Below are 26,796 nucleotides of genomic sequence, written 5' to 3'. Positions count from 1 at the left end.
CTTCAAGACCCATGAAACTGCCCAGCCCATCAAGGGTATGTGGACCCGAAAACTGCCCAGGCTGGGAATGGCATCGTTTGCAGAAGCACCATGCACCACGGTCCTTACACTGGCTCTGCTTTCGGCAGGGGCAGGTCTCACCCTTACAAAGCTCCCCTACTCAGAGTGGAACCAGAGTGAGGTGCTGGGCGTGGGCTGAAGTGACACACAGTGACTCATCTACAAACGTGGAGGTTTATTTCAACAAAACATGAAAAGAACACATTTGACTGAAGCTCCTTGCTCATCAGGCTGTGCGTACATCGAATGCTCAGCAAGACAAGTGAAGGCTGCTTTGTGACCGAAGTGAGCGGACAACATGGTGATCCTAGCTCAGGCGAGTCTCAGCTGATACGTCGCTCACCCTCCTCCTGCCTTGGTGACCTCGTGTGTGTGATGGGCTGTGTCTCTTCCTGACTTCTCCATAGGAAAGGGCCCTGTCCAGGTAAGACCTAAAGTGAGGCGCCCTGGGGATGGGAGGTGGTGAGCATGGCCAAGTTCTAGAGACTAAATGTATTCCTTTAATGTGTCATAATTTTGTTGGGGGCTGGGGGGAGGTAAACAAGTGCCACCCGCCCTCTGCCCCGAAGGAATGCCAGGGCAAGCATAGGACTCCACACCACCTGTAGGTGTGTGGAATTTTATTTATTGTAAAAAGTGTGGAGGAATTATCTGCTCAAAGGTGAATCCATGCTTACTGGGTAAGCGAACACCAGCAACAGTGGACGTGCTTCCTGGACTGAGAATTGTTCCCCACCTTCTCCCGCCCTTCCTGGCTTGGATGGCGCCGAACCCCCGCAGCAGGGCAGCCGGGCCGAGGCTCCAGGCTCCTGGGGGCAGGTGGCAGCCCATCCAGCCGCACGGTGCCCATCTGCACAAACAGTTCCCCAGGAGAGGAGTGGAGCTCTTTCTTGTGCGTGAACTGTAGGGTTAAGGCTCAAAACCGTAGCTCATACGGAAGTGTTCATACTGCTGCTTCTCAGACGTCTTAGTGATTTCCCCCTTGGTCATCAGTGACAAATGCTGCTAAATGCAATTAGCTGCACTGTAGGAACCGGATGCTGCACTGGGGTAGCCGGATGCTACCCCAGCCCTGATCACCTGCCACTCTTGCTTTAGGAACACCGACGGGGGGGATCAGTAAGCTCTCTCCTTGAATAAACTGGTTGTTGAAAATAAACTCTCCATCACCCATGAGGAGGCCAGGGAGGGACCCGTGGGCCTGGAAGACAGCAGCACCATGATGGGGTTGTGGATAACCTTAAGGTCACATGGATTCTGTGTTCCCTGGAAGCCTCCCCAAAGCAGGGAAGGCCAGTTCCCAGCGCCGAGAGCACTGATGTCACCAGGGCTCCTTTCCGTGGCTGTGGGGAGACCGGCTGTGCCTGTGTACATTCAAGGAAGAGACGAGACCCAAAGTAAGTAAGAGTGTCAGCTGCTAGAAGAGTGGCCCCAGAAACGGAGACGATGGCCCTGTAGGCACCGTTAACCTCCTGTAACTATCAAAGCTCCAGGCTTAACAGTAACAACCTTCCGCGTCCTAAAAAGAGAGACTGGCTGGCCCGCTCTCGCTGTCGCATGGTGACTACTTTCCATCAGTGACGGCAAGGGCAGCTCCCCTGGGTCCTCCTCTGCCCACTCGGGCTACGGTACTGCCAGTGGGGCCCCCGGGCATCTCAGCTAGCCGAGCAGCGGCACACGGGGCAGTGGCAGGTCAACCGTCTCTGCGCTTGTTCTGAGAAGGGAGCCCCAGGGCGAGGCCCCTAAATCGACGACAGTGACTGGGTCTCTGCTTTCTCTGCTTCTTGGGTCGTGGTTTTGCCCTCATCTTTGAGTTCCATGGAGCTTGCAGATTTCATGCTCTTAATTTTTCTTCACAAGCTGGGTGCCTGGTGTGGACCGGGCTGAGTGTGGGGTAAGAAGCAACAGACCCGAGGCTTCCTCCTCTCCCCACGCCTGGTGCTGGGCCTATGGCCTCAGCCCTGGCCCTCCTCTGCTGCCGGTGGCTGCAGGCTCACAGGGCCAGGGGCGAGCGCGGGCTGCTGACTGCCTGGCAACAGCTCCCACTTCCCGGGGCCAGACCAAGGGGCGGTCAGGACAGGAGGGTGGCCCTGCTGGCGTGTAGTAAGACCTCTTGGTAGGTGCTTGTACCCGTCATTGCCTTCTTAGGTCCTGGGCAGGGAGAGAGGACTGCCGTCACAGCCAGGGTAATAATAAATACTGAACGGGGTAGGTGTGACTGGTGGGCTGGAGTGGGGGCTTGTGACCCTACGTCCCAGTATGTCATGCGTAACCTGAAAACATCGAGGGGAAGCAAAATGCCACTTTGATTCCAGTGCTGGTCTCGTGTGCCTTCTAATTACAGCGGCTTCAGGTGTGAAAGGCAGCTCTAGCCCTTTTCTCCGGAGGCAGGGCAGGGGTGGGCAGGAAGCTCTTCCTACGTTGACGGGGAGTCCATTGTGGAGAGGATCCGAACGACTTCTGCTCGCTGAGTGGGCGAGATGTGCTGGGTCATGTGGACGATGGAATCCATGGCAACCTCTGGATTGGCCTGTACCAAGCTGGAGGGGAAGATTCGGGACAGTGAGGATGAGAGAGAGGCAGCAGTGCCTAGATCGGGGTAGCTTCAGAACTGCCCAAGAAACCTACTCCCAGAGTCCACTGCGGACCCTGCAGTCCCTGCCTCACCTGATTCATTTTCCTACGTGAATAATGTCCCCAGTAGCAAGATACCACACGAACCCAAAACATTTTGTTATGTCAGAAAGTGAGGAAGTAACCTCAAAAAGCAAAAACCAAAACCCCGATGGGGTCATGTCACAAAGATAGTGGACCCAGCCTGAAGGTGCTCCCACTGGCTAAATCTGGGACATTGGGGGCATCAAAATAATGAATTACAAATCATTGAAAAAAGACATTCACTAGTCTACACCAATAACAAATATATAATAAATGGAGGAGGAGAGAGGACTTTTGCTTACAGGAGAATTGGGGTGGTGAGATGTGATTGTGCAGAGGAGTTGGAACACTGTCATTTTGCAACCTCACTGTAAAGACTGGATCAGGGACTTACCTGGTGGCACAGTAGCTGAGAATCTGCCTGCCAACGCAGGGGACACGGGTTCGAGCCCTGGTCCGGGAAGATCCCACATGCCGCAGAGCAACTAAGCCCGTGCGCCACAACTACTGAGCCTGTGCTCTAGAGTCCGCGTGCCACAACTACTGAAGCCCGTGCGCCTAGAGTCCGGGCTCCACAAGAGAAGCCACCGCAACGAGAAGCCCGCGCACCACAACCAAAAGTAGTCCCTGCTCGCCACAACTAGAGAAAGCCTGCGTGCAGCAACGAAGACCCAACGCAACCAAAAATAAAAATAAATTAATAAATTAAAAAAAAAAAAAGACTGGATCAGGCAAGAATCGTCCCTGGATGCTAAATCTAGGTGGAAATTCTGATGAGCAGGAATCTGCATGGCCTTGAAGTGTCTCTCCTCAGACTGCTTATTAGGTTCAAGGGGGATGGGAAAATCAGGAATTATACAGTGGAGAAGTTGAGTAACAGCTTGATCAGGTGATGGAAACTAACATTGGGACAGGCAGATGACATCACGTGCCTCCAGATACGGTACCTTGTGAAGGCCAGATCATCACGGATGTAATATTCTGGCTGCAGATGCACAGCCTGAATCTAATCGTGAGGTAACATCGACAAACTCAAAATGAGCAATGGTCTGCAAATGGTGGTTTAGATAAAATGTTCAACTTACAAAAATTAGTCATTTTACTCTGGTTATGTAAGAGAATATCCCTATTAGCAAAGGCATACTGAACTATTTGGGGGTAACGGGCCATGATGGGCCATGACATATGTAACTTACCCTTAAATGGTTCAGAAAAAGAAATATATATATATATATACATATATACACACACACGCGCGCGCGCGCACACACACACACACACACACGAGTATGCTTTACTCTTATATAAAAGAGTAAGCACACACACAAATGATATATCAAAAAGGGTAAAATGTAAATACCAGGCACATTTGGGTACAAATTTGTTCTCTGTACTGTTTTCAGTTTTGCAGTTTTTCTGTAAATGAAATGTGTCCAAATAGAAAGTTTTAAAAATGTCCCCAGCAGTCTCCACCACCCAGCCTGTGGAGGAGACGGAAGCCTCCAGAACACAACTAACTCTTGGCTGGGGGAGGGGAGGAGGTAGTTTCCCAGGAAACTATGATGCAGTCAGCTTTTCCTCACAGAATCATTCATCCGGTTTGAGTGTCTGCATTTGGAGCGAATAGCTGGGCACAATGAACTAAGCCATCGTTACGAAGTGCCCCTGGGGACCAGCAGCTGAGCAAGAAGTGCGCGTCAGGGCTCTGATCTGCGGGCCAGCCACAGCCGTCTCAAACAGAAAGGGGCCACAAAGACCATGAGGCATCACCACCTCACCGTTTGTCCTTGAGCCGCTCGTCCCCGCGAAGTGAGCCCCACTTCCACCCAGGAGCACCCCCACCCGCCCCCGCGGGTCTCACCTGCGGATCTGCTTGAGGACGTAGTCTCTGCTGATATACTTGATGTTCTCCTCTATTACCGAGCGAGCGCCATCTTCCTCTGCCAGCTGCTTCTCCAGCCATTCCACCAGATCCTTGTTGTTGTCCCAAACATAGGCCTGCCAACAGACGACGCCTGCTTGGACACCAGGGCCCAGGCCAGGCTGGACACCCTGACTAGGCTACATCCGGAAAGTGCACTGCAAAAGCTTACTCAACGTAAAGAAGCCGTTCCCAGCTCTCCATTACTGTTGGCTTTGCAGGAGGAGGAAGCAGGCCTCAAGGCAGGAGCCTTCCTCGTCTTCCCTGCCCTGCTTTTGAAGTGTCCACCTGGGCCCCCCAGAGGCATCCGTGCTCACACGGACGCTGGTCCCGTCCCCCTACCTGTTCCACAGAGGCTACGGGAATTCAGTCCCCTGACCGATTGTTTAGTAAAGTGCAGACTGAGAGGGAAATGCTGTTTACTTGGTGTTTCTAAACGAAATGTGCGCTTCTTGAGGAACTGAGTCACGATTCCTGAATTTAAGTCTGTAGTCCCAGCAGGGTGCGTGGCAGGTGAGCAGCCTGGCTGTGGAGGCCTCCTGCCATAGAGCTGGAGGCGGCCAGAGGTGAGGGGAGTCCTGCCGCCGGGTCGGAAACCTAAACCCCAGTTCGCTTTCTGTGAGAGTTTTCCGAAGGGTCAGGATGTCCATCACCCTGAAAGTCTCAACAAACCACCTCTCACCTCCTCCTTTCAAGATCATTTAGCTGAGCATTTCCCAGGTAGTTGACTACATAATAATTCAGGAGTGTGTTAGAAACCTAATAGCCTTCTCCTGGCTCTCGTCTCCGCTCATTTTCTTTACAAATCATTTAGGAATCGTTTTGTTAATGGTTTCCGGAAAACCAAGTACCGCCATTAGGGCTCATTCATATTTATGTCATTTTGTTTGGGTAATTAAACACAAAGCTCGTCATTTAAAGGTGCGCTGTCCTCCTCTGTTATCACTAACCGAGTCAAAGTCAGAATGCCAATGAGTTTGGCGCTGAAATTTAATAGGTGGGTGCGTTAGGGAGCTCGGGAGGCGGCTCAGGAAGCCTGGATTCCAGCAGAGGCGCCCGAGCCTCGGCTGGGACCCCAGGGCCTGCAAAGCACGGAGGCTGCGTTCTCAGTGCCCGCCGGAGTCGTCACGCAGGAGGAGACCGGGCGCTGTGCTGTTTCCTAAGGTTCTACTTCGGGCCTTTCAAAATAATGGTTTCTTTTCAGACTCTCACTTCCCCATCTCCACCTTGGCCAGCGAGTTCCCGGGCGCTGCTTGTTTATTACATGTCCTGTAACTGACGTCCGCGTTTCTAACAACCCTTAAGGAGTCCTTCACAGTTGAAGGATTAAGGAGCCCCAGGATTAAGGATCAGCAACGTGCCTTTTCTAGTTCTTTTGTCCAGTTCTTTTTCTGGCTCCAAATTTGTCCATCTCTGTTTGTAATCACTGACAAAAAGATCAGCTCTCCTGGTCAGGGTGGTGCGGCCCGGACAGTGCGAAGCTGAGGGGGCCTTCCCACCTCTCCGTGCTGCGCGTCCTGCGCGTCCTGCCCAGCACCTTCGAGGCTGAACGCAAGCGTTCTGCACATCAATCTCTACTGACAAGGGTGGCGGTGGTGGTGTTTCCCACAGTGTGGCTGTCTTAACTCCCACGTGCCAGCTCCTGCCCACCCCACACGTGGATGGGTGCGCCTGCACTCCTGAGCACTGCCCCTGAACTCCGACATTTCCATCTCCATCATGGTAATCTGGACCTCTGCACATGCCGTTACTTATGAGGATTTGGGGTGAGGAAAAAAGAAAATAATGCGTGCTTCTTGGAAAAAAAAAAACCTAGATTTACCCAAGAATCCCAAAGCCTTTAGTTTAAGAGAATATTTAATACTCCTATTAATCATTTTTAATCCGTTTGCTTTTAATTAAGAAACAGCATGATGCTTTCCTATCAACATATGCCAGGGAGCAGATTAATTGTGGCTTAAGATAACTCGCCTTGATTGGTGTAATGTATTAGCTAACGAGATGCCTGCTTCTAACGATGCTCAGACACTGCACTGGAAAGCCAGCTGCCCTCCAGAGAAAACTCTTCTGCTGTCCCCTCCTGTAGCCAGAATACACTAGGTATTTAAATTAAACATTGAAAAAGTTCCCAGACGGAATTAAAGCAACACATTCCAAGTTTTTGAAAATATAGGCCCCTTACATGAAAGATTTGCTGTTCACTCAATACGACTGGGTGATGACCACCAAGTCAAACCCTGGTCAAGTTCTGACCACAGCACAGAGCACACGAAGGCCATGGGGTCGCAATCCTAGCCAACAGCGTTTTTAGCAAGAATCAACCAACGCAGGTGCCGCGGCACCACAGGTTTTTTGCAACAGACCTGGGAGGGTTTCCTCTACTGTGTGAGCGAGCTTCCCCCATGAGGGTCAGGGAGTCTGCAGTTCCTCGTTCGCCCTCCAGGAACGGAGCTGTAGGAATCATCATTCCTGGCCAGAAGGACGAGCAACCCTATGCTGTTTACATTTCCCTCCTTAAATTTATGAGCACGTGGCTGATTATTCCCACCATGGATTTTAACCACGTGTGACATGCTGGGTGCTAACCTCATGACAGGCCTGGGCCCCTATGTCACCTGCCTGCACTCATCCCAGTCAGAACATTGTAATACCAATAAAATATCAATAATTAAACGTCACAACAGTGGCCTCACAGTACGTGTTCAGCTGGCACTATATCCCGCTCTGCATCAGTGGCTCAGTATCCCTGGCACTACTCAGCTAATTGTATGTAGTAATTAGTCTATCTCACAACATCTAAATGACCTGTTCGGAAAGTTTCATTTCTAATGTATCGGATTGCTGTTAAGCCCTCCTTACTCAATGGTACAGCAGGGCCTGGGAGTGACCAGGGCACAGGCTGATGGATGTGAGCCGTGATTACCATGCCCTGCAGGTAAGTCACCTTGTGAGCTGCCTGGAGACACCTCAGCAAAGTGATGTTTTCTGATGCTTTGGCGGACAGTAGCAAATAGCCATGTGGGCTGGGGTGGCCTGCTGGCCCCATCTCCTGATAGCCACTCCAGCCTCAGCCCCAGGCCCAAGGCATGCTGCCCAGGTTCTGCCTCACCTTTTCGCTCCTTGGCCCTAGATCAGAAGTTTGGTGCATAAGACTTGTCCACGGGAAGCTTGAGGAGAGTGGAAGTCAAACAACCCTATCAATGGTGCTTTTTCCTCTACCTTCCTCACAAGGGCCTCCACTGACGATTCATCTCATTTGGAAATCCAGACTAAGAATGAATGGGTTGGGACTTCCCTGTTGGCACCGTGGTTAAGAGTCCGCCTGCCAATGCAGGGGACACAGGTTCGAGCCCTGGTCTGGGAAGATCCCACATGCCGCAGAGAAACTAAGCCCGTACGCCGCAACTACTGAGCCTGCGCTCGAGCCTCTGAGCCACAACTGCTGAGCCCTCATGCCACAACTACTGAAGCCTGCATGACTAGAGCCCGTGCCCTGCAACGAGAAGCATGCACGCTGCAACTAGAGAAAGCCCATGCTCAGCAACGAAGACCCAACGCAGCCAAAAAATAAAAATTTAAAAAAGAGTGAATGGGTAGCTTCCTAGACAGTAAGGGTTCACTGTGGCATCCTAGATCATGGATAAATTAGAGCACGCCAAGTCAGAGAACACTGACTGAGAATCTGCTGGGCACATGGCTCCCACCAAGACCATTTCAGCTGCACTGAAACTCTCAGCCCTGCGCTGAGGGAGGAGGAAACTGCGCGCCAGACATGGTGCCCGACGCTTACGATGTCCTTTAAAACGCAATAAACCTCGTGAAATAAACATCCCTATTTTTACACATGAGGAAAGGGAGGCTTAAGTATGTCTAAGCCAGTAAATTGTAAAGCTGGGATCCAAAAAGTGTGAGATTCCAAATACCACATTCTTCTCAATTTCCACATTCTTCTCAATTTCTGATTTCTTCTCAATTTGGGCCTGGGGGGAAAATCAGCTTGTCTGAAAAACTGCATACCTTAAACTATGGATCTAAGAATCAGGAGAAGAAACGTGCCCGTGAAACAGATGTGTGCCTTGTTCTTATGACCCAGTTTAAACCTAAGCTCTCGCTGTGTTTTCAGGGAGCTCTGGTGATGCTTCTCTTCTGCCTGCAGTGAAACTGTGAACCATAAACCCTGTCCCCTACAACGGGACTGTCCCTGTGGACTCAAACAATCCCATAACTCATGGTAACAGACTCCTCTAAGGGAAACAAAAGAATTGTACTGCTCAGTTATATAACATCACAGTGTGAATCTCTTTTTTCAGGATTAAGATTTAAAAAAAAAAAAAAAAAACTATGAAGAAAACACACAGCACGGCTAACAGATGCCTATCACTGTCTTTCCCTACCAGTAACCACAGTAAGAACCAGAGGGTCACTTCTTGAGGCAAAGCCAGGGTTTAGACCTTGCGAGAGACAGTGTGCGATATCCATCGCTGACTGAAGAATCGAGGAAAGGCGCCAGTTTGGGGTTTGAAAGGCCGTTCCCAAGCACCGCGCAGACTTGGTCCCTCAGAGGCAGCCACTCGGCTTTTGAACACGGCAACACTTTCTTCTCTCAAGGGCGCTGCAGATTTTAGCACCAGCCCCACACGAAACCGGGTCCTGCTGAGCCCGCAGAATCCAGGAGGAGGTTTCAAAGCCACATCGTGGGACCACCTGCCCTTCCTCTCTCCCCTCGACTGTCCTCCTGGACTGAGCGCTCAGGGGGGCGCTCTCTTCTGTAGATGGGGGGCAGGGGAGACGGCCTCGTTCTTGGGTACGTTTGGGTCCCAGAGCCTCTGGCCTCCCCTCCTGAGCCATGGGGCCAGGCTGTCTTCTGCACTTGATCTCCAGCCAGGAGTCTGTGCACACAGGTGACTGTTTTCTCCGTCGACAAGATGGCGATGACCTGCTTCTCCAGACACGCTGTCCCCTGGGAGTGGGATGTTAAGGCACAACTGAAGGGCCTGTGCGCTGGCTTCACGCTCAGAGGGGAGCCGTCCTTCCCCGCATCCTTGTGCCCACTGAGGCCGTGCGCGTCCGTTAGTGACTGATGGCGGAGGAAGGCGTGCGGGCCTCTCCTGGCCGCACACGCAGAGTCCATTTACCTGGCTGGCCGCTCCTAACTGGAGAACAGCCTCTTATTTTACACTTGCGTGACTTTCAATGCCAACTTCCGCTGCAAGCTGCCAGTGGCCACTGACAAAATTGTCTCACTCAATTCTGATGCCAGAGACTGACCTTAACCTGAACCACATGTCGCACGAGGCTGCACATATGAAATATTTATCCAAGGAATCTTTTCGGTCATAAAGAAACGGGTAGACTTAACACAGAGGTGAATCTTAGAAGCAACCCGACTCACTGACTTTAAAACTTATAGCAAATCTTGGGGTTCCTTCCCGGGAACAGTCAGCAGAGACCTCAAGCAACACTTCCCAGGAGGAGGCGGGTGTGCCCTCCATCCAGCCCTCCAGCAATTCTCTAAGCCGGCAGTCACCAACTGTTTTCGATCACATAGCTATCAGGAAAAGAGACACGTGTATTTCCAGCACATACTACCCACATTCTGATAAAATGCATATATGATGTATATGATTAAATCCAGATACTAACTATGAATAAAGGTTGATTTCTTTCTTTTTCTTAGTAAAAACAGAAATAAAAGTCCCACCTTTTCCTTCCCATCCTCCCATGGACTGTCTCTTGTAGCCCAGGATTCCAGAAGCAAATGCTGGTGCCTGGCTGTCCTGGCCTCAGCCCCGGGGAGGAGCACCAGGGACACCATCTCAGCGGGCGCTGCTCCGAGGTGTGCGCCTTCCCCGTGAGATCACCCCCAGGAGATGGCGGATCCGTAGTTCCCTGCAGGGTGGACGTTTCCTTCCAGCTTGGATTTGCAATCAGAAGACCTTCAGCTGGAGTCACAGCGTCTGCCGCCTGGATCACCATCCCCTCCCGTTAGGCTCCTGCTCGTGCCCCCTCAGCGCGCCCTCCACACAGCCCCTGAGCCGTCTCTCTACAACACGCATCACAGGATGTCCTTCTGCCGCTTCAAATTCTCAGTGGCTTCCCAGGCCTCAGGACAAAGTCCCAGCCCCTCCACGTGGCTCTCCTGGCCCGACACCATCCCGGGCTCTGAGCCATCCTGAAATTCCTGCAGTGCCTCGGGTGCACGGTACTCTTGCTGTCAGGCTTGGAACATGCGGTTCCTTCTGCCTGGAACATTCCTCCTGTCTCTTAATCCAACCTTTTCCTCTGGTTCATTCCTACTATGTTTTCAGGTCTCTGCTGAGACATTACTTCTAGAAGTCTTCCCAGACTCTGCCCTCCCTTCCCACACAGCGGGTCCGGTGGCCCTTCTCTGTGCTCTATGATGCCCTGGACCTGCCATGTTTGACGTTGGCCTCACTGTTGTACGTGACCCCTTGACGAATCTGTCTCCCTGCCTTGGTGGCGAGCTCTGCGAGGACAGGAGCATATGCCTGCCTCCTTCACTGTCTGGTGTACAGGACGCATTCAGAAAGGTTTGCTGAATGATGGAATGAGCTGCAAAGAACGCCCTACCACCTCCTCTCACAAGCCGTCAGGACATATTACTGTGGGGAGGACACAGGCTGAGGCCCATATCTCCCTTCCACTCCCGAGGCCCGGGGATTCTTAGACAACAAGGCTTCTTGCGGTGCCAGGGGCGGGCGGGCGGCGGGTGAGGAGCAGGATGTGAAGGCTCCTCCAGGGGGCCACCTACCTTCACTGTCCCTTCCACTTCCACAAACCAGCGCCTTAACATGGCCTGGATCTGGCCGTCGGTCAGCTCGGGGTTGGCGTTGTGAATTTTCTTCTTGACCAGGTCCTCCAGCAAGAGACGCCTCAGCCTCCAGTAGAAGAAGGTACGGGATGTCTTCCAGTCCAGGATGTCCTACACCCAGACAACAATATGCTTAGTCGCCCCAGCTTGGTGCCCAGAGGGGACTCCACGGGCACAAACCCTACCCTCCGGCGAGTCCCTCAGAGACTAGAGTGGCCACGAGCCCAGCCCCTGTAGACGGCTGCCCAGTTCAGAGCACAGCCCCACGCCCCACCGACCGCAGCACTGCACAGGGAGGGGCCTGGCCATCGCTCGGCCCACACGGAGCTGAGATGTTCGGGGGTGCAGGGCTCAGACTCCCGGGTAACAGAGAGCACGGGGCTGCTTTTGAGCAGGCGGTTCAGACAGCTCGCACGCAGGTCAAGTGTGAACTAGCCGCTGCCGGGACCTTGACACTGGGGTAACCCACTGCCTGAGGACCCCGGGGAAGCTGTCCCCAGTGGAGTGCCTGGGAGTCAGTTTCTCGCCAGCAAAATGGAGCCTGCCTCCTGAGGAGTCCCCGGGAACCTAACTCATAAGCTGTTTGAGGATGGTAGTGGGCACAGAAAAAGGGACAAGTCTCGCCAGAAGAACTGAACACGGTTTAATCTGCACCCGCTGTTTTAATGCAGCCCCGAAAGCTCCCTGCATGGGAGCCCGTGGGCACGAGACACACACGCGCTGGCGGCGGGTCTCTGACAAGTCAGGAGAAGCGGCGACCCCCGTACTTACGTTGATAACACCCTTCTCCTGCATCCGGCCCGGTGTGTCGTGCAAGTCAGCAAACTGCACGGCCACCTGGCGGTAAATGGGAAGGAGAAAGTCCTCCCGCTCCTTCAGCTTGCTCTCCAGCTCCTTCCGCTCCGCTGCGCTTAGCTCGGGGGTGCCTGCAAGGAGACACACCGTCAGGCGCAGGCGGACCAGGAGCCTCTGCTCAGAAGCAGCCAGTCATGGGAAGCTCTGAGGCTCAGCTCTCCAGCGTCTTCATCGCCTCTCTGCTGACAACCGGACTCTGCCAGATGCCAGACCTGTCCCTGTCTTGCCACGGGGCTCCCGTGCCCTCCCTTCCCTGTGGGGCTGACGGCTATGAAAGCAGCCCTGGGGGGGGCCCGCGCCCCGAGCAGGTGCCAGCCCGTGCCCCTCACCACCACTCTGACAGCGGGCCCCTCATCCCCACGAAGGGCACCGTGCCATGCCCTGCTGACCAGCACTAGAGCGGCCGGGCTGCTCCGGGTGTGGGACACGCTGGGGGGACACGCCCTGTGCCTCCGCACACAGACCAGCAGCTCTTCTTCCCCACGTCCACACCAGTCACCTGTCCGCCTGGACAGGACCTGATGACTCCTCAGGTTGCAAGCTGCTTTACCTCACAGCTTTAACCTCAGGTCTGCGTACTCTTAACCTGAAATTAGTAGAATCCGATCCAATCAGAGCCAGAGGCATGTGTCTCCTGCCAGCTCGGGGGATTGGCCAGCCTCCTAGTCTCCTACCTGGGCTGCTACTGCCAGAGCCAACCCCTGACCACAGTGACAAAGATATTCTGGCTCTTGGGCTAAACGCAGAGGAGGAGGGAAATAGAGAAAGGCAGTCCACAAACCCCATTTGGACCCCCAAGCTTATGAGCACATGGCGCCCTTACGCAACAGATGAGTTTGGACTCCTTATAACAAGCAGCCTCCCACCCCCACTCAACAGTGTCCCAGGAGAGGCGCTGCTACGTTGTGCTTTTCTTCCTAATTACTCTCAGAATGGAACTTGCAATCAATACCGAGAATTTATCTGCCTGCCCAGTAAGGAGGAGTAAGTCTAACTGAAAGAGCAATAGGTGACAGCCCCTGGGGTTGGGGACAACTTGAAGTGCTTTGTCACCAAAGCTGACAAATAAATACATGACCACAGGTGATGGGATGCAATAGAGAAAGGTCTATTTCAAGCATGTCTGTCTGGAACGGGCCTTGCTTTTTATGCCACTATGAATCACATGCCATAAACAGCCCTGGGCTGCTGAGTGAGCCGTATTATACCCAAACACGTGTATAACTCTAGTACCTAGCTTCAGTCTTATGAGGTTTTTGGATGCCCAAGTCCACCTTTTTTTTTTTTTAAAAAAAAAAACAAAACCCATCACTACTTTGAACTGTGATGAAGGGTACAAAGGGCTATCTTTCCTTGGGCTCTCACACAGAGGCAACCACTGACCCATCACGTTGGGCCCCTGACCCCCCAGCAGCCTTCTTTCCAAACCAGGTAAACAGCAGTGGGCACCACACTGTGGGATGAGACGGAGGCCCGTTCATTCTAGGTGGACCTGGCTGGAGGGTTCCGGGGAGGAGAGCTGACCAGCTCCTTCTGAGATGAGATGGTCTCGAGTAGAACACCCTTGACAGGGAAGCAAACATTTTTCCTTCAACAATAAAAGGAACCAAGACTCCTTGGAGAAATGGTTTATTCCGCGGCTGGGGCAGGAGAAATATAAGATGAGCCTGGAGTGTATTGTCACAAAAAGCGGGGAAGTACTCAAAAACTGACTGGGAAATGTTAAAAGGACACAGGAACCAGTGTGAAGGTGTTCTGACCGGCTAAATCTGGGACAATTTGAGCATCAGATAGAATATTTATGGAATTAAATAAGAACCCATGAGTCACCCTGACATAAATAATTAAATGGGGGAGAAGGGAAGGGAAAGCCCTCTCTCTCCCCAGACTAACAATAGAGAAGGAATGATGGAATTAGAAAATCACCATTTTACAGCCATCACAGTCATTGATTCTGCCAAGAATTATCAACACATACTAAAACGCGTGGGTGAGCCTTTGAGGAGGAACAGGATATTTACATAGTTTCAAAGCAGCTCCTTACAAATTACTTACTAATTACAAAGGGGAAGATGGCAACTTTACAGTGGATTAACCCAGTGAACAAAACCTTAGAACAAGTAATCAAAGCTAACCAGCACCGAGAACAGGACAAGCTGACATCACGTGCCTCCTAATACGACATCCTGAGAAGGACATGACATCACTTTTGCAGTATTCCTGCCAAAAATGCATAATCTGAACCTAACCATGGAAAATATAAGACAGATTCAAACTAAGGAACACTACAAAAAGTGGCCTGGACTCTTCAAAAACTGTCAAGATCATGAAAGACAAAGAAAGGCCAAAGAACTATTCCAGATTAAAAGGGACAAAATACTGGACAACAAATCGCAACATGTGCTCTGAGATTAGATCTCAGATATGGACCAAAAAAACAAAAAAGGCTATAAAGGACATTATTGGGACAACTGGTAAAATTTTAATATGAATTATGGATTAGACAGCAGTATTGTATCAATGTTATAGCTTCTGATTTTTTTTTTTTTTTTTTGCGGTACGCAGGCCTCTCACTGTTGCGGCCTCTCCCGTTGCGGAGCACAGGCTCCAGACGCGCAGGCCCAGCCGCTCCGCGGCATATGGGATCCTCCCGGACCGGGGCACGAACCCGTATCCTCTGCATTGGCAGGCGGACTCTCAACCACTGCGCCACCAGGGAAGCCCCTAGCTTCTGATTTTAATAAATGTATTTTGCTTATGTAAAAGAAAGTCTGTGTTCTTAGAAACACACACTGAATATTTATGGATAGAGGATCGTGATGTCTACAGATTAGCTCACACGGTTCAAAGAAAACACGTATGTGTGCAGAGAGAGTGAGCGAGGGAGCCTGTGCATGTGAAAATTTTAAAGCAAGTCGAAGAAGTTAACAGTAGGTGAATTGGAGAAAAGGGCATCAGAAGTTCCTTGTACCATTCTTGTAACTTTCCTGTAAAATTATATCAAATGGAAAGTTAAAAAAATAAGTACAACTAAAAAAAAATGTATCCTGGCTCCCCAGGGCATATAATCAGTAATCAAAGCTAGTATTTACAGGGCACTGGGCACTGTTCTAAGTGCTTTACATCTATTAACCCATTTAATTCTACAACAACCTTATGAGGTTGGTATTCCTATTCTCCTCCTCTTACAGGTGAGGAAACTGAGGCATTGAGAATTTATGTAACTTACCAAGGTCACAAAGCTAGAAAGGGGCAGAGGCAGGACCCGGATGCAGCAGCTTGGCTCCCACAGCTTTTGAACACTGCGTTGTGTGTGTTTCTGGCTTATGTGTACAAGCGCTTCGGTACTAGTATCCCTTTAACTTCAGAAAAGGCTAAATGAGGATGGCAGACTCCTGCCTGATAAAGCTGAGGTTCCACCTCAGTCCCACCCCACGACTAGACCGAGACGGCATCTCCAATAAGTCCCATTCTGTATGCACGTCTCTAGGGTAGCGCCTCCTGTTACAGGCATACCTAGAGAATACTTTATTGCTAAAAAATGCCAAAACAAGTATAAAAACATCAAAAGATAACATCAAAGATCACTGATCACAGATCACCATAAGAAATATAATAATAATGAAAAAGTTTGAAAGCACAGTAAAGCGAGTTATACCTGTACTGTATTTGTTATGGGGAAATCAAACAATGCTATCAAGCAGGACTGCACACTATAGAGAAATCGTTTGTGAAAGGAAGAGGCAATCGATGCAGCAAACCTCACTGGTGTCTTATTTTAAGAAATTGCCACGTCCGTCCCCCCCCACCCTTCAGAGACCACCGCCCTGATCAGTCAGCAGCCACTAACGTCGAGGCAGGACCCTCCACCAGCAAAAAGATTATGATTCACGGAAGGCTCAGATAATGGTGAGCATTTTTTAGCGCTAAAGTATTTTAAATTAGAGTATGTACATTGTTTTTCAGATATAATGCTCTTGCACACTTATAGTGTAAACATAACTTTTCTATGCACTGGGAAACCAAAAAAGGTCACGTGACTCGCTTTATTGCGACATTCACTTTATTGTGGTGGTCTGGAAGGGAACTCGCAGTATCTCCGGGCATTGAGAGATCGTCAGGTAAAATCGCAGCCTGCTGGGGGGCGGGGGATGGCAGGACCGTGAATATGGCTGAACAGGGACTTCCAGACCCTCACCACGTTCTCCCTCAGGGTCAACAACATATATACATAGATGCGCTCCATATACAACACACACCATTTATCGAGCATTTCCTATGCGCCAGGCACTGCACTCCATGATTTTAGGATCACACAGCTCATAGGTCACCACGCGCAGTTCAGACCCAGGTCTGGTCAGCTGCTAACACTGCTGCCAAGTGGAACACCTCAGAGTTACTCAACGCTTTCCAAGTTGCTTCAGATACATCATCTCTAATCTTTATAATAACCCCACCTTACAGACAGGGTCTCTGCTTCACAAATGAGAAAACCAAGGCTCTGAAACGTAAAAGTAACTTGCCCAATGACACCCAGCTCTTAGGTAGAAAAGTCAGGATTTACCCTTGGGTCTGGCTGTCTCTGAAGCCTGTGTTCTTCTACATTAAATGGTACTGAAAGTGGCCAAGCAGGAGACCTGGCAGTGGCCACAGAAGGGCAATTAGCTGGAGAGTTTGGTTCATTGTGTTAGGAGGAGTTAAGAGCACAGCTCAGCACTGGGTGCAGAGCAGGGGGACTTCTGCGCTTAGGAACAGAGCATTGGGGGAATAAGACGGTGGCTTTACCCAGTTGGAGGGACAGAGGAGGCTAATTCCCCTAACAAAATTCTCATCCACCCAATCAAGCTATCCTAGAGCTCTGAAAGAATACCAAAATAAACACCTACAATACTCTGGCCCTCCTGAGTGAGACTAGGAAGATCCCAGAACATTCCCCCAAAGACTGTGTTGTCTGATTCCTTCGGTGATGCCTCTGATTGCCGTTCAAGACCTACCTCAAAAAAGCATCAAAGCAAGGAAAAGACAGAAGTAGAGAATGTATGTAATTTTAAATGCCCATGAGAAAGAGAAAGATTTGTGTGCTTTGTTTTAAGGGGGAAAAAAAGGTTTTCTGCATTTTATTTTCTAAAAATCAGAGGCTGCTCTTAAGCTAGTTTTACACCCTTCCGTAGCACAGCGAGGGCCCCTCTCCTTGTACGGCAAAGCAGCCAGCCCCAGTAATGATTTAGGGGAGATTAACACATATGTCAATGTCTATTTTCTGCTTAATTTAAAAGCAGCGTCTATAAAGATTTTTGACTTCTGAACCCTGCTCTCCTGAAAGAAAGAAGGTAAGAATGAGGAGGGGGATAAAGAGTGATTATCCCATCATTGATCATTTGTCAGGAGCATTTCTTATTCACTGGACTATTGTAAAAAGCTAAGCTCTCGATCAATCCTATAAGCTCCCTGTACAATTAAATATCTTAGAATGGTTTTCTTTCTTTTCTAGCCAGATTGCAGGGCCTCAGGGTTTTTAGGAAAGCAAGCCAGTGTGTGTGCATGTGTGAGTGTGTTTAAGAATATGCTACAGAGAGGAAAGTCATTCTTTCTAGAATCCTACTTTAGGAAAAGGCTGAAATGGGAAAAGGGAAAAGAGAGGTCGGTCACTCCCATGCCTTCCTTCCCAAAATAAAGAGTCCCCATGAAATGCTAAAAATCCAACCTTACAATTAAGAATGTTTAAAGACTTAAACGCAAGAAGAGGTATTACTAGTGATCAAATGAAAGCTAACATTATTGAGATGTTACCATACACTCGTACTGTTTAAGTACTTTTCATCTCATTTCATCTTCACGACAACCCTAAAAGATTGCTGTGATCTTATCGTTGGGGAAACTGAGGCACGCAAAAAAAAAAGTGAAGTAACTTGTCCAAGGCCACAAAGCCAGGAAATGATGGAGCTGGGATTTGGGCTTAAGCAGTCTGGCTTCAGAGTCCATGCTTTTTAAATGAAACAAGTTAAACTGACCTGCACGTGTCCACAGGACAGCAGCCTGTCAGGTGTGCCAGGGGCCAGGACATAATGGAAAGCCACATCTCTCCTCCATGGGGTCAAAGCTGAAGAGAAGCTTCTGAGGAGACCGCTGATTTCTGCGGCAGGAGGTGCTTTGACCCAGCCTTGACCCTGGGGGAGGGCGGGAGGTGGCCAGCCTTACCGTACGGATGAGCAGACCATGGAGTATGATCTGGGGGGAGGGTGAGACCTTCAGAGCTCAGAATAAAAATCAGAGTGGTAGGCTAAAAATTCTCTGCGCAGCCAAAGGCACGAGGTGACCTTGCAGAAGTCTCTTTCCTTTTCTGAGCTGTTTCTCATTTATGTAACAACCATCCTAGTCTGGCAAACAGGAAAAAGGATGTGATATTAAAGTGTGTGTTCTTTTAATTCTTAACTTTTTTTTTTAGTTCTATCAAGAAGCCTATGTAAATATAAACCCAATTTTAACTTTCATGTGCCCTTCCTCCTCCTCTGAAGAAGAAGGCAATTTGCTGTGATTGGTTAAATACTTATGATGCTAAAGAAAAGAACTAGATCACCCTCCCCACTAAGCTCCTGAATATCTCAGATATGAGAACACATACCCATTCCTCAACCTTAAGATTGAAAAATCAGCATAAAAAAGACTGGAATCTTATTAAGATTCAGAAGTACAAACATAAGTAGCTGTTTAAAAGATCTATGTAAACACATTTTCTATGTTGAAAGAAATTTCTCTAATATACAGTAAGATAGGGTGGAAAAAAAAAACCCTGCAAAACTACTTCCGTATCCATAACAGGTGTGCCTTTCTTTACACAAAAGCATTCTTGAAAAACTGCAGAAATCAGATCCTGTTTTAAATGCCTTAAGGGAGCTATTTAGAAGGAACCCTGCAGTGAATCCTTTGGTAAAGCAAATAATCCTTTTGTAATGGGAATAATTTCTCCCAGTGTATCTAGTTTTTTTTTAAATCCCATTTTCATATATCTGCTTTTCTTCAAAGGGGGCCATAACTATCTAAATACAGCTGTATATGCATATTGATTTTAACAGCAATCCTCTCAAGGGATGTTTAACCCTGAGGTTCCTTGCGATGGCGTTAGTGTTCTACTGTTCATATTTTTAAAAATCATTATAGTAAAGCCAGAGATTTCCAAATGGGGATTAAAAAAATATATTAAATACATTACTCCCCCTGCAGCCTTGTCCCCTGCGCCCCCATGCAAACACCCCACACAAAGGAGTCAGGAAACAGCACAGAATTCTCTGAATTCTAGTGGCAATTAAGCCTGGCAGTCTGTACTATTTTCTTTCTCTAAGTTGCTCTTCCTCAGTCTGGCAGGCGGGAGGACAAGGATCTGGCTCATCTGGGACCAAGTGGGGAAGAGGGTCCCTCTGACAAGTTCTCATGACAGCCTCAGGCAGGCAGAAGCTTAGGTTTTACAGTCTAACAGAATGCCTGCCAGGTCCCTCCAGCCTGAGGGAATTGTGACTCACTCCTTCCTGGGAAGAGGCAAGCCCAGATGCTTCTATAAATACAAGCAGATCACACCAAAAGGACGACCCCCTTCTCCTTCCCAGAAAATGTTGTCACTACTGCACTAAATTGCATCAAGCCAAAGAGCTTCTGAATCGGTGTGACAGGTGGGTTTTAAGCTGCTGCTAACTTAAGGGAGGATTCCATCATCTCTACCTTCATGATAGAAAGTCTTACGTTGCTCCTCAGCAGCCTACCTACTAAGGAGCCCAGTGTTTGGGGACCTCGGTGCCAGGGAGGACACTCTGTGTACAACAGGGGAGAGGGCCAGAGGCCACTCCCCAGGCTGAGTATTAGGACTTCTTTCTTTCCCGTGATCAACTTTCCAGGTAAGGACACTGCTTTGTGCCTCAAATAAGCAACCTGAGCTCTTTTCAGCTTACAGCATCTTGAAGAGGGCACAAGAGATAGAAAAGCACACACAGCGCAGAAACTTCGATCACCTCTGCCAGAAAAGCAGCTTAACCCTTGCGTCCCCTTAACTCAAGGAAGTATCCATTTCCTGTCATCCCGCCGGCTAAAGAGAAGGCTTGGGAGTGAGGCATTCCTGAGGATTTTCAGACACATGTATCCTCACTTGCAGCCACAATACTCCATCTACCCACGCCCAGGGTGCCTCAGGCCGGGAGGCGTGTGGGGTGTGGGCTAGGGCCTTACGGCCAAGCAGGGGCCAGCAGTGGTGCTCGCCGCTGCCCGTGTCAGACCGCCACTCCCAGAACGCGCTCTGTCCACGTGGGCATGGCCAGTGCACCGCATGGCAGGCTGCCCGGCTGTCTGGGAACAGGGCCACGACCAAGACGTGTGTCTGGAGCAGAATAAAGTTCCACCAAGCGGCTCCTTGGCCCAGGTGCTCTTTGTACGGAGGAGAGGGACGGCGGGAGCTTCCAGTGGCTTCACGCTTGGGCCAGAGGGTTCTCTCTACCTAAATTGATTTGTCACTTCCCTCGGAACACAAGAGGAGGATGAGGATCCAGAAGAGGATCTCGCATCACAGCATCATGAGGCCAGGCTGGGAAGGCTGTCCTGCTCTAAGGCCGCTCTCCCTGTCCTGGAGGTAAAAGGATATCAGAGAGAGACAGGGAAGCCTTGGAGGGCTGCGCTCTGTTTGCAAAGAAGGAATTTAATTTCCTTAAGGCAACCAGAACGGTAGGACATTTTCCTCTCTGCACTGACTCTCCCAAGCCCGGGTTCTGAGAACCCAGGGTCAGAACTGGTCCAGCAATGCAAGACTCTGGTATTTGGTCTGATATCACATTCCTTGCTGGGGTAATTCTTCCCTTTACCTTTATGAGGGACCAATCTATGTACTATTTTCATACTCTCTGTTATAATCGCAGAACTGTAAACTAGTAATTCACCACCTCTACCCAGACTAACTATATAAAATGACAAAAGGCCATTTAAAAAAAATAAGAATCCTGAAAGAGATGACGTTAGCTGTTCAGAAGTTAAATATTATTCATTATCCTTAGAGAGTATTTTGAGCAGTCAATCAGAATGCACTGGTTTGTCTAAGTGACCTGATGGCATGCTCTCCCGTGCAGAGGCCCATTTGGGAAGAGACTGGGAACACAGGACAACATCTACTCCTCAGACGTCCTCCTATGTCAGATTCCTCTCCGTGGAGTTGGCTTCAGATCACAAAGGGAAAGCACTCTTGTTTAAAGAACTTGTTTAGGGACTTCCCTGGTGGTGCAGTGGTTCAGAATCCGCCTGCCAATGCAGGGGACATGGGTTCGAGCCCTGGCCCGGGAAGATCCCACAGGCCGCGGAGCAACTAAGCCCGTGAGCCACAACTACTGAGCCTGAGTTCTAGAGCCTGCAAGCCACAACTACCGAAGCCCACGCGCCTAGAGCCCGTGCTCCGCAACAGGAGAAGCCACCGCAACGAGAAACTCACACACCACAAGGAACAGTAGCCCTCACTCACTGCAACTAGAGAAAGCCCACGCACGGCAACGAAGACCCAACGCAGCCAAAAATAAATAAATAAATTTATAAAAAAAGAGCTCCTGTTTACTTTTGATCAGGCTTAGTATTCAGCTGAGGTAAGTATCTGAGGAAATCCTGAGAAAAGTAGCGCACAGGGAACCAGGATTCCCTTCTGGGCACTAGCGTACATTTACTTTGTACCTTGGATGACTTATTTAACTCTTCCTTCTGCCTCGATCTCCCAATCTGGAAACTGAGGTCTTTTTACCCACTTTGTGAAAAAGCATTTTGGCAGTCTGCTTCTAGGCACTGAAAAAGGAGCCAAAAGCCAGTGTGAACCCAAAAGGAGCCAGGCTCACAAATGCTTCTTCTGTTACATCCCCACTGATCTCTTCTGTCACGAACACACCTGGACGTCTATGGTCTCCCTGACTGACTGAGAATACCTGAGACAAGACTGCTGCTTCTTCTTAGGATGGAAAGGAAACGATGCCAATCACCATGTTTGAACAATGCTCCGCAGATTCAAAGACAGCGCACATTCATCTGATCCCCACGCTGGCTAGGTGGGAGCATCACCCCCCCCTCTAGATGAAGAGGCTGATGTTTGGAGAAGTTAAACAACTTACCTGCAAGCAACATACCCAAGACCTGTACGTAGTTATTTTTACTCCAGCTCCACTGCTCATGCCCCAAGCTGCCCTGGGCCAGTGCCTGCTTCACATTTAGCCGACTAAGGATCCTTCCTCTAGTGCCATTTTGGTCAAGGTTAAATAAGTATGGTTTTCTTCAATGTGGATAGGAAATTGATAATAAGATGATTTGTAACAAATGATTAAACGGCCATCCCTTGGGAATCTGCTCCTTTTCCCCTTTCCGTGTTTCAAAAGTTAAAGGATGCTGGGTGAATGTGGGAGCGATATCACTTTCCTTCAAGAGAAAGAAGCTTCAGCCCCACACCCCTCACCATCCAGTCATTCTACAAACAGATGTTAGAGAGGATCCCTCTTCCTACCAGCCAGTTACTCTGAAGGGATGATGACAGCCACTGGGGGGTTAAAAAGAGGCAGTGAACCCCCAGGTAATGAGCAGGAATTCAGCAGGCAGTGTAAGATAAATGGAGCTCTCTCTCTGCTGGAGTCAGCATGAACTGCGGCCCTGCGGCTTGTTTGTGGCAAATGGAGTGCGCGAAATATCAAAGGGCAGTGATCCAGAAGGAGACCGACTTTGACAAATTTTAAATTGGCCAGAAAGAAAATCAGGAAAAAACAAGAAAAGAAAGAAGAAGAGGAAAAAAAGAAAATTATGCAATTCGCTGTGTTCTGAAATTGTGGCGTTGCTGCCTTCGTGCAGAATTAGTGGTAAAAACGGCGATGGCGGCGATCGCTGGATGCTGGGAGCGATTATGAGGCATCTAAGAGAGATGCTTATCAGTGGCTGAAGCTTGTAGAGCTCTCTCTGTGTACAGTTGTGAGTAACTTGTTCTTGAGCTGCAGTTACTTTAATTAAAGTCTATGGGGTTGGTCAGAAGTAATTATCCTGTTTGGAGAAGAAAGAGGAAGAAAAACCACCTCAACAATTCTGGGTGGCAATAGATTTTAGAAACAACTTTGCCAATTTCTTGTCGTATGTGTGCATTTCCTACAAAAGGATCAGGCTGCGGTGGGTTAGAGTTATTGGTGGTTTTCTCCTAACGGCAAACAATGGGACACAAACAGGGTTTATGGTAACCCGAGTCGCTGTGTATGGCAAGCAACATTGCGCACGGCTCAGGCCTCTGATGCCAGGACGTGCGGTCTCTAGGGTGAGGGCCGGCAAACTCTCAGAAGTTTCTGTGTCTCTGGATGGTGAGGATGTAAAGAGTTCACAAATGGTACTTTATTAATTAACTTACTATTTGGAACATAAATGAGCTAGCATCTCTTTTTTATGTCTTCCATTCACTGAGTTTCACTACCTTTTAAAGACAATCTCCCTGTTGTCTTTAAAAAACAAAAACAAACCAAACCAACGAACAAAAGACCCTTAAGCCATTATCTTTACTAACAGAGCAAAGGGCTCAATGGGAGACCTGGGCAGAAAATCAGTGTTTTAAGAGACTCTGAAACTCATTCAGACTCTGGACTTGACACAGGGCCCCCACAGTTTAGTCCAATGTTCAAATTGCAAGCGCCTTCCAAAAGCTCCAGAAACAAATGAGCGACACAGTAACGGCTGGAAGCATGGAGTGCAAATGCTCCCAGGGAGTCTGCGGCTCGGCCTCTATTTTAAGTGCACAGTGTACGATTTTTACTTCCATTTCTCCAGCTCAGGATGGCCCCAGGATGCCGCCGGGGTAGGTCTCCGGCTTTTCCATCCTGTGACACTGACTCTTCAGAAACAAGGCAGGCTCGTCCAGAGAGACAAGCAGAAACAGGAGACTTAAGCCTAGCATGTTCTCTGCCTGATCAGCCTGCCCCCAACAGCAACTTCCAGCTAATCATTCTTTACAAGGACATCCACAAGCCTAGAAAGATGGACTGTTTGAACTACAAGGAAATATCAGAAGAAAAAATCGGGTGCCTTTTGCTTTTTTGAGGGCCCGCTTTCCCTCCTATTACACACCCTATTTCATTCTACCAGGGTTCTTACCATAGAGAGGACAGTAAATAAAGATGATCATGAATTTGATCAAATGCTTCAGTGCCTCCTCCCCTGGCCTGTGAATGCACTCATTACAAATCAGCTGAACGGCTCATTGATTTGCCAGGAGGACAAGCAGACATACCCAATCGCTCAGCCAAGTGGATGTAGACGGGGTCCACCCGACGCATGGTTTTCACCAGATCCTTTCTGCGGAATTTGATTTCTACTGTCCCTTCTGGCTCCAGAACTGATCCCCTGGATCACAGAGAAAGGAAAGGAAACAAAACAAAACAGAAACAGAGGCACTTTAGAGGAAGGAGACAACAGAATGAGGCCAGTTACAATCTGTGGACCAGGAAATAGCTTCATTATGGCTTTACCCACCCACAGTTCACAGAGGGAACCCCAGGGAGAGAAGCAGGCACCAGAGAAGAGTCTAAGTGGGGTACGAGGAAGGCCTGGCGAAAAGCAATTAAAATAATTCTTATTATGACATCGGTCTACTTCCATCTCAAAGGGAGAAGAATACAGATTCCACCACCTACAGCTGATGAGGGTACCAGGAATCACGTTTTTCAGAAAAAAAAAAAAAAGCTGATGTAGCCGCAGTGGCAGAGGAACAGTCTCCATCACTCAGGCCACGCAATGAGGGAGTGGCGGGGTGCTGACTGGTCCTACACACGGACGGCACCCTGCTGCTATGGAAATGACATAGGTTTCAGGGTCACTTCTAGTGCATACTAATGATGTTCTATTACCAGGAACTTTACCCTACACACCTTTTTTTTTTTTTAAAGACTTTCTACATAAAAAAAAAAAAAAATTACAGCTAATGCTTACTCTGTGCATGGCACTGTTCTAAGGTCAATGTAAAAATCTTTATGACAATCCCATGCCCAGTCTATATCCACTATGAAGTAAGGTACTATGATCCCCATTTCACAGAGGAGGAAACTAAGGTACGGGATGTTAGGAGACTTGTCCAAGGCTAACAAGTGACAGAGCTGGATTTAAAACCATACAGTCTTGTTCTAAAGTCTGCAGAGGACTTGTCTCCCATCTGATATCAGATCAGGAGTTAAGTTAGCACTTAAAAGTAAGCCCCTAAGTATAGAACGCTAGCCTAGTGATTTGACAATAAAACCACTGGACTCTCTCAAGCAGTTTTTGAAATAAGAGGCTGAAATTTAGGGGAAAAGAGAGACATAGGTGCTCTAATAAAATGACTGGATGTAGGAACTGGCATGGAAAATGTCAAGGAGATATGATGTGAGATTTACAAAAGGGTTGAAAGCAGATTATGAAAGGAAGCTGGACTTAAGTGTTACAGGTGCCAATGCCTAACAGAAGCTTGGGATTTTCTCTTGCAGTTCTCTTTGTGCTGCAAACACTGTGTTCTCCAGGCCTCCCCGAATGCCAGAGTGAGGCACTGCGCTGTGTGGGAGAAGCTCTGGTTGGAACCACAGAACGCAGGTGCCGCGGTGCACCTCGATGGCCACCCAGGTCGTTCCACAGACAAGGAGAAGCAACCCAGGGAGAGCGAGGACCGCTCCAAGTTCCTCACTAGTCAGCAGCAGGGCCTGGGGAAGCCCCCAGAACTCCAGACTAACAACTCGGTCCTTCCTCTCCACCTCGCTTTAAGCCCCCTCTGCCACATACCTAAGAGAGAGATGATGAATAGGTATATCTGAACAACATACAGGAGAGGGTCTCTCAGAGTCTGGGGGCGCCTGGATAGAGGACCTCATGGTAAGAGAATCTGGGGTGGGGATCACACCGGGAAAGCCTCACTCCAGCCTGGCTCCCTTCTCATGCTGGCGGATGCTTTCTAGAAAGCCTATTTTTCTGACCTTGGAGCCCTCTGTGGATACACAGATTCAAATAAAGGTCCCTTGGTTGTAATGCTCTCCAGGAGGAAACCAACAGCTAGAGGATCCCCCAGAGGCAGTGAGTGGAAACGAGGAAGGAGCGCTACCTGCTTTCTCGGTCAGCATACATCTCCATGTGCCGCGGGTTGATGGTGGGGTCAATCACGACCCAGGAGCCACCCCGGAGCTCGGCCTGTGGAGGAATGTAAACCATCACAGGCTGCGAGCACTCCCGTAAGCCATCCACGATGTAAGCGCCAAACTTCAGCACTTGGTCGTACATATCTGTGGAGAATGAGACAAATTAGAAACCATGAAGCAGTGCTTCCGAACATTGCTCACATCGTGACACACAGAGGAATAAGGCTGCTCGTGGCCAGAGGTGACAGGTCTGGGGGTGCAGCTGCCCCAGGTCCCGTTTGGCCCCCTGAAGACTAAAGCAATTGGTGTCTCCATCTGTATTTCTTATTTAAGACTCCACGGGATCT

General features: G+C 49.3%; 1 protein-coding gene across 1 annotated transcript in view; it reads right to left on the bottom strand.

The window, feature by feature from the left end:
- Positions 1-269: 269 nt before the first annotated feature.
- The window catches only part of LOC309975939 (acetyl-CoA carboxylase 1-like), a 59,321-nt gene continuing 32,794 nt past the window's right edge, over positions 270-26,796 (bottom strand). Inside the window, exons 8-13 of the mRNA XM_082861305.1 lie at positions 26,416-26,593; positions 24,583-24,695; positions 12,243-12,397; positions 11,412-11,582; positions 4,580-4,716; positions 270-2,600 (exon numbers count right to left, since the gene is read on the bottom strand). Of these exons, the coding sequence (XP_082717431.1) occupies positions 2,477-2,600; positions 4,580-4,716; positions 11,412-11,582; positions 12,243-12,397; positions 24,583-24,695; positions 26,416-26,593 (878 nt within the window). The 3' untranslated portion in view covers positions 270-2,476. The remainder of the gene's footprint in view (positions 2,601-4,579; positions 4,717-11,411; positions 11,583-12,242; positions 12,398-24,582; positions 24,696-26,415; positions 26,594-26,796) is intronic.

The sequence above is a fragment of the Leucopleurus acutus genome (assembly GCF_964270905.1).
Source record: "Leucopleurus acutus genome assembly, chromosome: 19".
In the NCBI taxonomy this organism is placed as follows: Eukaryota; Metazoa; Chordata; class Mammalia; order Artiodactyla; family Delphinidae; genus Leucopleurus; species Leucopleurus acutus.
The sequence above is the reverse complement of the archived record's forward strand: the minus strand, read 5'-3'. Positions and strand labels throughout refer to the sequence as shown.